This window comes from Cornus florida, unplaced genomic scaffold (genome assembly GCF_030987335.1).
Source record: "Cornus florida cultivar Cherokee Brave unplaced genomic scaffold, ASM3098733v1 CherokeeBrave_3.0.0_Hap2_Chr05, whole genome shotgun sequence".
Taxonomy (NCBI): domain Eukaryota; kingdom Viridiplantae; phylum Streptophyta; class Magnoliopsida; order Cornales; family Cornaceae; genus Cornus; species Cornus florida.
In genome coordinates, this window is record NW_026775575.1 from 69691407 (window position 1) to 69703465 (window position 12059).

Below are 12059 nucleotides of genomic sequence, written 5' to 3' on the forward strand. Positions count from 1 at the left end.
GTGAGGAAGCAAAGGAGAGGAAGAGGGTAAAGACACCATTGGAGACTCTTCATCAACCAAGGAGCAGATTTCTTCCATGGAGCTTACCCTTGAGGGTTGAAGGACATCATCCATGAGTGACTAGACATCCTCTTGGGGCTAGAGTTAGCCCTAAGCATGCTTTCTACTTCTTGATTTATGTATTTTTGAGTGGATTTGTATTGTAATTCATGTCTTGACACTTATATATATATAAATCTTGTTTATTCAATGATTTATGTGGTGTAATGCTTCCAATTGATCATTTCATTATATTCATATGTCTATATATGCTAGAATAGATGTTCATGTGTTTGTCCCTATTTCTTGTGTTATTGATGCATGTCTATGTGTATTGATGTTATAGATTTAGAGATTGTCAAGACATAGTGCTTAATATCATGTTCTTGTGGTTTATTTGATGGTTCATACTCATTTCTTGATGGATTGTACCTCTCCCTTAGTTTAATTAATTTAATTTCATATCATTAGCTTAGTTGTAGTGTAGTTGTTAAATGGGAGGACAATCTATGCTTGTTGTTGATGTTCCATACTTATGAAAGCAAGCAACATATTGTGATGTGTTTGGTTGTGAGCTTAAAAAAAGGATTAATGGCTTAATTTGATATGTTGTGATATCCACCATGTTGTTTAGACAATATATGCTTAATTTGTCATCCATGCTTGTTGAAACAACCACACACACACACTTTATTGCAATACATTTTTTTTCCCCTCATTAATTATTCATTAAAGGTGTAGAAAAGTATGCTTAGTGGTGATCTCTAAACCCCAAGATCTCTCTCTCTTTTATTCTCTCTATTGCATTATTGCTTACTTTAATTTAATTTGCATCTAGTGTAATCCAACCAACCAACCACTATTTTGATCACTCGACCTACTAAACCTAATTTTGATTCCTCAACCAAGTGCGACCCTCAATCCCTTGGGACGATCCCTACTTGCCCTAGCTACATTTTTAGTGAAAGGTAGTAGTGGTAATTTCTAAATGTAAAACTTGGCCACATTGCATAAATTTGGGCTCGAATAGCCGGTGACACCAAGTTTTTGGCGTCGTTGCCCAGGATTGATTGATTGGCAACGTCGTATTTGTGGAATCAATTAGGAATTAATACTCTTTTGATCGTGTCTTTACTTTGTTTTCAATTTTTGTTACTTATTGTGTTTGTTCTTGTTTGACTAGGAGCATTGGGTTAAGAAGGTAAGCAAAGGAGAATTCCAAGCAAGGAGCTAAGCAAGCAAAGGAAAGAAGCTAAAATAATTAAAAAAAAAAAAAAAAAAAATTGCTAAGCTAAAACCTAAAAATTTGGAGTTGAAGTGCTAAAGGACCTTTGTGAACTTTTTCTTACTCAAACCCTTAGTTAAATCGTCGGCCTTCGTGGAAGCCTGTATTTCAATTCTTAGATAAATCGTGAGCCCACGTGGAGGCAATTTACTTTTCTTGCATATTGTGTTAAAGCATGGGAGTATGAGAACATTGAATGTGGAGGAAGTTTGTTGATTTTTGATTTGTTGTGCAGGTAAAGTGTTTGTCATTATTGCTTGTTGTGTTGCATTGTGCGTGCATGGTCGTAGATCATTGAGACCCACTCTTGTCCCTTTAAATTTTCATCTTGAATCCATTATTCGAAACCCTAGGGGAAGAGGTAGTTCTAATCAATCCATTTCATTAATGGAAGGACACAATAAGGACCATGTGGAGGACCTTGGTCATATAGACCAATAAGGCATCCTCCACCCCAATGTGCATCATGATAACATACAAGTTCCATTAGGCATGCCAAGGCCATATATTCATCCACCACAACAACAAGGCCAAGTTCTATTGGGAATGCCAAGGCCAATCTATGCTCCACCACCTCCTATCATTCAAGGCAATCAAGGTGCCCATGTTACACTTCCAATTCCTAATCCTCCCCCTGCTTTAAGAGATCACTATGTGCCTAATGAATATAATGTACCCACATGCATTCAATTGCCACCATTTAGAGCACACCACTATGAAATCAAACCACAAACTATTCAAATGCTTCCTAATTATCATGGACTTCTAAGTGAAGAACCTTACAAGCATTTGGATGAGTTTCTTGAAGTATATTCCACCGTAAAATACACGAACATGCCGAAAGAGGTCTTAAGGCTTAAAATTTTTCCATTCACCCTTAAAGACAAGGCAAAATATTGGTTTAACAATCTTAGGTCTTTTTTGATGACTTCTTAGGCGGAAATATAATAAGAGTTCTTAAATAAGTACTATCCGGTTTCTAAGACCAATGCCATAAGAACCTCAATTCGAGAATTTTTACATGGGGATGGGGAAACATTTCATGAGGCATGGGAATGCTTTAATGAATTACTTAGGAAGTGTCCACATCATGACATGACCAAATGGCAATTAGTTCAATATTTCTTTGAGAGCTTATCGGATAATTACAAGGGCATGAATGATGCTTCCATGAGTGTCTCTTACATTGATAGGTATGAGGATGACGTGTGATGTCTTTATGAGAGCATGAGTGAAAATTCTTTGTATCGCACTTTATCTTCAAAGAATGGTAGAAATTTTAATGGTAGGAAGAGTGTTGGCTTACATCAAGTCGACCACTCCAATGAAATTGCTACCGAAATGAAATCATTATCTCAAAGGTTTAATCAATTTTTGATCAACCAAAACTCGGCAAATCAAGTATGTTCCTTCCCTAACCATTCTCATCATGCATCTAATGAGACATGTATGACTTGTTCAAGTGTTTTACATTCTACTTCTAATTGTCCTCATGGACATGTGCAAAGTGAGCGTCATGAACAAGTAAATACAACATTTGTGAATCAAGGGAACAATCCTTATGGCAATCATTACAATTCTAGTTGGAGGAATCATCCGAACTTCTCTTGGAAAAGCCAAGGGGAGGGCTCAAACCCTTCCTAAGGTGGTTTTTAAGGAAAGTACATTCCACCTCCACTACAAGGCCAAGGTTCCCAAAGTTTTAGATCATCATACCAATCACAAGGAAACCAATTTTCTAATTCTCATTTTCCTAATAAATCAACATATTCCCAAGGAAATGTTAGAAGTCCCGCTTTTGAAGAGAAAGTTTTGACCGCTTTGGGCACTTTAGAGTCAAATACACAATTACTTCATTCTCACTCTCAATCCATTGTAAAGCTAGAAACCCAAGCAGGGCAAATAGCTAGCACTTTAAATACAAGAGAGAAAGGAAAAATGCCTTTGAATACCCCACAAAAGCAATAATGTGTTGTGGGGACTTATTCCTCATCAGAAGGTCACACAATAGAGCATGTCAATGCGGTGACTACCTTGAGAAGTGGAAAGATTGTGGACAACTAAGTGGGTATGTCCAATGAAGAGAGTTAACTGGTGTAACCACAAGTTGACACCCGTCCCGTTTCATATCATATTCCTCTTTCATTGCATGTGCATGACCATATAAATGAGAATGTGTTGAAAAGTGATTTGAAAAGTGATTTTGAAAAGAAAGAATTGCAAAATGATTTGAAAACTTCTTGTGTTGAAGAGACTTCAAAGAAAAATTTTGAAAAGATTTTTAAGCCAAAAGCTCCATTTCCGGATGCCTTAAAAGGATCCGTTTCAAATGACAAGCAAAAGGCCAAAGTAAATGAAATCATGGAAGTGTTTAGGCAAGTGAAAGTAAATCTTCCACTTTTGGATGCAATCAAGCAAATTCCGGCTTATGCCAAATTCTTGAAAGACTTGTGCATCCAAAAGAGGAAGAACAAAAGCCAAACACCTAGGAAAGTGGTCTTAACCGAGTACGTGAGCTCAATTTTGCAGCATAACACCCTTCCAAAGTTTAAGGACCCCGGTTCACCTACCACTTCATGCATCATTGGTGATCATATCATTAATTGGGCTCTTCTTGACCTAGGAGCAAGTGTTAATCTTCTTCCATACTCGATATATGTCAAATTAGGCTTAAGAGACTTGAAACCAACATCGGTGATTTTACAACTTGCCGACCGATCCATCAAAAAGCCTAGGGGTATCATTGAGGATGTCTTGATTAAAATTGATAAATTCTTCTTTCTTGTTGATTTCGTTGTCATTGACACAGAACCAGTTCCAAATCCTAAGAGCCAAATTCCCGTTATCCTTGGCCGTCCTTTCTTGGTAACCGCGAATGCCAACATTAATTGTAGGACGAGGATAATGAAAATTTTATTTGGCCACATGAAGGTAAAGTTGAATATTTTTAATCCAACCCCCAATTCATTTGACAAGCATGAAGAGGTTAATATTGTAGAGAAATGTCAGGACCTCAAAAGTGGAGGAATTGAGTTTTTGTGTGAGACCAAAGTTTCAAAAAGTCCATCTTCAACCTTGAAACCAAAGAAAGTTATCTCAAAATCTTGTTTTGAAAGGGTGTGGAAGCCCAAAGATTGTCTTGACCAAGGACTGAAAACGTCTTTTGAGCTTAATCCAACAAGTTCCTTAAAGAACCATTTGTTGGGTGGAGTTCAAAGCACTTATCACCCCATTGAGGAGGGGATGCACTACAAGATGTTTGATCCAAGCTAAAGAGCCCAACGTCTTGCTAGAGACGTTAAAGACTAGCAAGACATTTCGTAGGGTGTCACAACCCTATTCCTCCCTCATTTCTATCTTTAATTTCATTTCTTGCGAAGTCTAGATATTGGCTTTGGGTTCATATGCATTGTTAAGAACTATGATTACGATTGCATGCACTTTTATGTTGAAATTGAGCATTTTCCATAAGTTCAATCGATCTCCAAGGAAGATTCGATCGATCGAACTTCGATCTACATCCAACATTTAGAAAATTTTCGACCCGCGTTCAACCGACATCCAAATCACCTCTCTGTCCCATCGATCGAATTTGTTCTCAGATCGATCATAAGTCCTTAGATCAATCCAAACTTCAAGTTCGATCGATCTTGAGTTCCAACACTTAAAAAAATTTTGAAACCAAAAACCTGTATATTTCAGCTCTCTGTCAGATAGATCGAACATTTTGTTCAGATCGATCTCTGTATTTCATCTCACTATCTTTGATTTTGTTTTAATTTCTTAATTTCAAAAATTCCAAAAAAATATTTTATTAATTTTTATTGTCATTTTATTTTATTTTATTTATTATTTTATTTTCTAAAAAAAATAAAAATAAATAAATAAATAAATAATAAAAAATAAAAATAAAAATAATATATATATATATATATATATATATATATATATATTTATTCAAAAAATTTCTCAAAAATACTTTTAGGAGAGATCGATGTTAGTTCGATCAATCTGAGATTCAGTTCGATTGATTGAACTGGCAAGGGAATGTTTTTAAAAAAATGAACCTGAGGGTTTGAAGATCGATTTCACAGATCGATCTAACCCTCTTCCAAGCCCTATCTGTGATGACCTTGTGGGCGGGTGTGCCGTGGGCGGGTGCGAGAGACACTGTCAGGCTACCACACTGGCGAGCTATAGGTGCACAGTCCCACATCGCCTGGGTAGAGGAAAGGTGAAGTGCTTATATGTAAGTGTGTCACCTCCAATTGGTATGAGGCCTTTTGGGGTAAAGCCCAAGATCAAAACCGTGCGGGCTTAGGCCCAAAGCGGATAATATCATACCATGTGGTAGAGTGGGGTCGTTACAAATGGTATCAGAGCCTGACCCAGCCGGAAGTGTGCCGACGAGGACGTCGGGCCTCCAAGGGGGGTAAATTGTGATGACCTTGTGGGCGAGTGTGCCGTGGGCAAGTGCAAGAGACACTGTCAGACTACCACACTGGCGAGCTATGGGTGCACAGTCCCACATTGCCTGGGTAGAGGAAAGGTGAAGTGCTTATATGTAAGTGTATCACCTCCAATTGGTATGAGGCCTTTTGGGGTAAAGCCCAAGATCAAAACCGTGCAGGCTTAGGCCCAAAGCGGACAATATCATACCATGTGGTAGAGTGGGGTCGTTACAATACTTGCTTGTTTGATGTTGAGATTTTGGAAAATTGCTTAGAAATATTAGATAAATTGCATACTTGAGCTAGTTTTCTCGCAATGCTTGTTTGCAATATTGGTGCCTCTTTTTAAAGAATGAGCTTAAAGTTTGTGGGTATCATTTCTAGAAACCCTCATGAGACTTTACTCATCCACTAGGGGTAACCTAGGGATTTAAAAGGCTTGTTGCATATGCTAAGTGCAATCATGTTCCCTACGAAAGTGGCGTTATCCAGTTATTGCTTTCTAGTTCATAGTTGTATAGTTGTTCATTTCATTCCTTTACTTTCTAGTTCATTGCTAGGGACTAACAATATTTAAGTTTGGGGCTGTAATGAGTGCTGAAAAGTGCGTATTTAAACCCCTTAAGCTTAGGTATTCTAGGACCATTATCCATCTTATTTTACCATTTTTTATTGATTTCGTGTTATTTCCATTTTCAGGTACTTATCCCCAAAATAAGCTAACTCAGCCAAATAAGAACAGAAATGAAGCAATTCTGGGATGAATCAAATAAATGAGCAAAGTAGAGTAAAAGGAAATAAAGGTTAGAATTTCAGCAACTTCGATCGATCTCAAGAAAAGTTCGATTGATCTAACTTTCATCGATCTTAGCACTTCAAGATGGATCTGAGCCATATTTGTTCCTATTCAAAAATCTCAAAGTTTGATCGATCCAACCTCATTATCTGATCCAACCTTATTCTCTGACTGCCACTACCACCTCAGTCATCTCAGCCAGCTATGACAGCTCAGAGTTCTCGACCAAGCAGAGGGGTTTCTTCAAGCGCACCCACTCAGCAGTCAGGTTATCAGGTAGGTGGTTCTCAGGGGCAGAGGACTCAGGGTCATGTGTATGTAGTTACTTCAGCCGAGCCATCATCCAGTTCTTCAGTTGTCAGGGGTATGTTTCTTGTGTTCCATTCTTGGGCTCAAGTATTGTTTTATTCTGGTGCTTCTTACTCTTTCATCACTTCATCATTTACACGAGCATTGGCTTTAAAGGTCAGTCAGTTAGACATACCGCTTTGTGTTGACACGCTTATTGGGGGTTTAGTCACTCTTAGTAGAGTTTGTCGGGGTTGTTCCATTACCATTGACGGACGGGTACTAGAGTTCAATCTCATCCTTCTCGAGATGGCAGGGTTTGACGTCATTCTTGGGATGGACTGGTTGTCGTTCTTCAAAATCATTATTGATTGTTTCAGGGGTAGAGTGTCAGTGTGTACCCCGAATGGGGATTGTTTCTGTTTTATGGGAGATCGGTGTGATTCTCTCACTCCTTCATTTTATAGTGTTAGAGGTCGGAATCGTCAAGGGCTCTTCTTGGCTAGCCTATTTATCAATGATGATGTTGAGTTTCATGGGATTGACTATCCAGTGGTTGTACGTGATTTTCTAGATGTGTTTCCGGAGGACTTGACTGAGTTGCCTCCATATCGAAAGGTAGAGTTCGCTATCGATTTGATGCCCGGTACCACACCGATTTTTATAGCACCGTATCGTATGGCACTTATTTAATTGGAAGAATTGAAGAAACATCTTGATGATTTGAGGGTGAAAGGTTTTATCCGACCGATTTTGTCACCGTAGGGTGCACCAGTCTTGTTCGCTAAGAAAAAAAATGGTTCTTTGAGGTTGTGCATTGATTACCAGAAGTTGAATCATGCCACCATCAAGAACAAGTATCCCTTTCCAATGATAGATGATTTGTTTGACTAGTTAAGGGGAGCCAGTTATTTTTTGACGATTGACTTGAGGTCAGGCTATTATCAATTACAGGTTAGGGATGAGGATATCCCAAAGATAGCGTTCCGTATACGGTATGGACATTATGAGTTTCTCATTATGCCTTTCGGTATAACTAATACGCCAACAGCATTCATGGACCTAATCAACCGTGTCTTTCATGATTACCTGGACTAGGATCACAGCTTTGCCCCTTTGAATTTTTGACTTTTTCTTCTTTCTATTTTTATTTTATTTTATTTTTCATCTTCTTTGACTTTTGTTATTTCTTTTATTTTATTTACTCTCTTTTCTCTTATAAAAAAAAAAAGTTTTAAAATTTGTTAAAAATACAAAAATATTTTTGTTTATTTTATTTTATTTTCGAAAACTCCAAAAAGATTTTTATTTTATTTTCATTTTTACTTTCAAAGATTTATTTTTTTTTCAATTTTTTTTTTTTTTAAAAAAAAAAATTCCCAAAAATATTTTTCTTTTCTTTTATTTTATTTTATTTCCTTTTATCGTATTTCCAAAAAAATCCAAAAATATTTTGTTTAACTTTAATTTTTAATTTTTAATTTTAAAAAAAAAAAACGGTTTTTCAATATAGCATTCCGTCTAGTTAGAGACGTTAAACTTAGCACCCACATGACACATGTGTCTTTTATCTTTTGTATCATACATGTTCATTTTTATTTTTATTTCTTTATCTTTCTTACATTTTTCGTTTTTTTTTTGCATGTTTTAAAAAAAAATGGCACATACTTTTTTTTTCATTATTTTGTGTGTGTACATACTTTTTGTTTTTCATTTCTTGCATTGTACATATTCTTTAATTGCATTTTACTTTCTTTATTCTTCTTTTTATATTTTGTTCATTCATTTTATTCTTTATTTTTCTTGCATTTTGTATATATTTGCTTCATAAAAAGAAGAATATAAAACCTTTTCACCATTGTGCCCTTATATGTAGTCATGCACACTTTATGCTTTAGCTAGGGCTTGATCTCATATCTCTCTTTCATCTTGTGCTATATTGCCTTAGAATGCATGATTTGATTATTCTTATCCCATTTGATATTTGATATGAGTTTGCTAGTGTGGTTATTCAAGTAGGTTGTTTATTCCAAGTTTGGGGGAGGCATCTTTCGAATTGGATCATTGCCGAGCTTCATGTCTTTATCACCATGGTATACTCTTTCCATCTTTTCCATTGTTCTCATTGCACATTAAGGACAATGTGCAATGATTTATTTTGGGGGTAAGGTGACTTTGTTGCATTCTACTTAAAGTTGAACTTTAAATGTATGATTGAGATTTGGGATCTATTTTAGCGATGATTTTGATCTTTTGAGGACTATATTGCTTAGAATTTAAAAATTGCTTGACTTGAGAGTCCAATACTCCTTGTATGCCTTGTGGATGCCATTTAGGAGTAAATTTTTCGAAAGATTAATATCTTGCTTGCATTTGTGGTCCACATCATCATGATTTTGTGATTATTTTGAGATTCACTCTAGTATTCTACACTAGCATAGACGCACACTAGCATTCATTTGTGGGATACATGCTTTGTTAATTATTGAATTGGTTATATCCCAATTGAGCTAGTAGTGCATTGAAAGCTTTCATTCTTGATAAATGTGGATAACAACCCATTTTCACTAAGTAACCGAGATTCTAACCTCATCAAGCACTGAACTTCTCGCGCCGAAAGGTGGAGGGCCCAAACTCTAGGTTAATAATTGAACTTACTTACAAAAAAAAAAAAAAAAAGCAAAAGCAAAAGTAATAAAAAGTGAGGACTTCTCCCAAAAGGTGAGAAGTGGGAAATGATTAGATGGAGGTTGTCTTGATTTGTAACCTAATTGATTTGAGCTTGCAAGTCCGTAGGGGTGTTTGAACGCCTAATGTCCCAAAGCCGTCTGGTTTGGGAGTCATTGACCTAACGCTCGACCTCATGAATCGCTAGAAAGCTTAATAGATCAACACATTGCACCATGCTTCCATTTTTGATCCTAAAAATAAAATAAAATAAAATAAGTGCACCTAGAACAATAAAGCTTTAATAAAAGGTCCACTTTTTGTCTTGATGATTGGTACTAGATTTGTATGCTAGTTTGAAGGTAAGGATGTGATTAATTCTTTAGTTGGTTAAGATAGTAACATATTTGATGCCGGTCCACTCAAAAAGAATTCTAGAGTTGTTTTGATTTATATGATCATTTTCTTGATGTGTGGAGGACCATACTTGATTGCTTAATGTTAAGATTTTGGGAGATTGCTTGGAAATGTTTGAAAAATTACATTCTTGAAGTAGTTTTCTCCCAGTACTTGTTTGCAATATTGGTGCCTCTTTAGAAAGAATGAGTTTAATATTTGTGGATATCATTTCTAGAAACCCTCACGAGACTTCACTCGTCCACTAGGGGTAACCTAGGGGTTTAAAAGGCTTGTTGCATATACTAAATGCAATCGTGTTCCCTACGAAAGTGGCGTTATCCATTTATTGCTTTCTAGTTCATAGTTAATTACTTGTTCATTTCATTTCTTTACTTTGAAGTTCATTGCTAAGGACTAGCAATATTTAAGTTTGAGGGTGTGATGAGCGCTGAAAAGTGCGTATTTAAACCCCTTAAGCTTGAGTATTCTAGTACCTTTATCTATCTTATTTATCCGTTTTAGTACTTATTTGTGTTTTTGTCTATTTCAGGTCAATAATATTAAAATGGGCTAAAAATGGTTTCTTAAGGCCTTTTTGGAGTCAAACGAAGTCTTAGTGGTGATCCGGAGCAAAAAGAGGCTGATGCTGAAAATCTGCCAAGTTGGATCGATCCAACTTTTTTTGAGATCGATCGCTTTTTCTGAGATCGATCAAAGTTGGATCGATCGAAAATCAAAGTTGGATCAATCGAACTTTTTGTCTGATCGATCGAACTTTTGCTGGCAACGAGCTGTCTTATTCCTGTGTGCGCCCAAAAGTCCACCTACCACATAGTACGGGATTAGATATTTTTGGGGCAATATTCCTGACTTTGTGACTAAGAAAAGGACCTTCTATATAAAGGAAAGTGACCCATTTTGTAAATAAACTTTTTATCTTTTTATTTTTTTTACATTGTATTTTTTTCTCTCTCTAGCAAAGTTATAGATTAGGGTTAGAAGAAAAGAGGGAAGTGGAGGCACATCTCAAGATCCATCTCTAGACCACTCTCTCTCTCCATTTTTAGAGCTTCAAAGAAGAAAAAGAAGAAAAGGAAGAAGAAAAAGATGGAGCCATATTTGGAGCTTGATTCCATGACCATATCTACTTCCTCCATGATTGGCTAGATCTATACTTAGGGCTTGGATGAGCCCCAAGTCTTGTGTAATCTAAACCCTTGTATTTCTATTTTTGGAGATTTATATATATTGTTGTGATTAGTGTTCCACCCTTATGAATTTAATGAATCTTGGTGTATTTCTATGATTTCTATGATTTAATTATTCCTATTAATTCTCTAGTTTATTTACACGTCTATGTGTGATTAAATTAGGAATTATTTATTACATGATTCATAAGGATTAATTCTTTCTATTGATTCTCTATTTGATTACATGTTGTCTTATGTGTGATTATTTGGGAATTAATCTCTACACTAGTTTTTCTATATTAATTGCATGTCTATGTGTGGTTGATTGAGAATCTAGTGATGGCTAAGCATGGGTTTTCATTGAATGGGTTTGTCAATTAATTTGATGGCTAAGCATCGGTTTTCACTGAAAACCTTTATCAAGAATGAAAGCTTTCAATGCACTACTAGCTCAATTGAGATATAACCAATTCAATAATTAACAAAGCATGTACCCCACAAATGAATGCTAGTGTGCGCCTGTGCTAGTGTAGAATACTAGATTGAATCTCAAAATAATCACAAAATCAAGATGATGTGGACCACAAGTGCAAGCATAATATCAATTTTTCAAAAAATTTACTCCTAAATGGCATTCATAAGGCATACAAGGAGTATTGAACTCTCAAGTCAAGCAATTTTTAAATTTTAAGCAATATAGTTCACAAAAGATCAAAATCATAGCTAGATATGGATCAATCATAGAAATATCCCTCAAATACACAAGTCGTGCTAAAAATTTGAATTTAAAACTAACACTGTAGAGCACCATTCCCCCCAAACTTAAATTGCACAATGTCCTCAATATGCAAAGAGAACAAAGGAAAGAGTATACTAGTGCAACTAAGCAAGAATGATCGGGACTGAAGTATCTGAAGTGGGTGGCATTGCCCCCCCAAACTTGG

General features: G+C 36.1%; 1 protein-coding gene and 1 pseudogene across 1 annotated transcript; one reads left to right on the forward strand and one right to left on the reverse strand.

Annotated features, from left to right (window-relative positions):
- Nucleotides 1–2322: 2322 nt before the first annotated feature.
- Nucleotides 2323–2421, reverse strand: LOC132310793 (small nucleolar RNA R71; annotated as a pseudogene).
- Nucleotides 2422–6775: 4354 nt separating this feature from the next.
- LOC132309428 (uncharacterized) lies at nt 6776–7957 on the forward strand. The gene is made up of 2 exons (XM_059807739.1): nt 6776–7477; nt 7814–7957. Exons 1-2 carry the CDS (start codon nt 6776–6778, stop codon nt 7955–7957), a joined length of 846 nt encoding a protein of 281 aa, XP_059663722.1.
- Nucleotides 7958–12059: the final 4102 nt, after the last annotated feature.

Excerpts from the sequence above, each read along its gene's own strand:
- LOC132309428 (XM_059807739.1), top strand. The coding sequence starts at position 6,776 with ATGACAGCTCAGAGTTCTCGACCAAGCAGAGGGGTTTCTTCAAGCGCA. Across the intron at positions 7,478-7,813 it reads AGTTGCCTCCATATCGAAAG|GTTAGGGATGAGGATATCCC; the intron begins GTAGAGTTCGCT and ends TATCAATTACAG.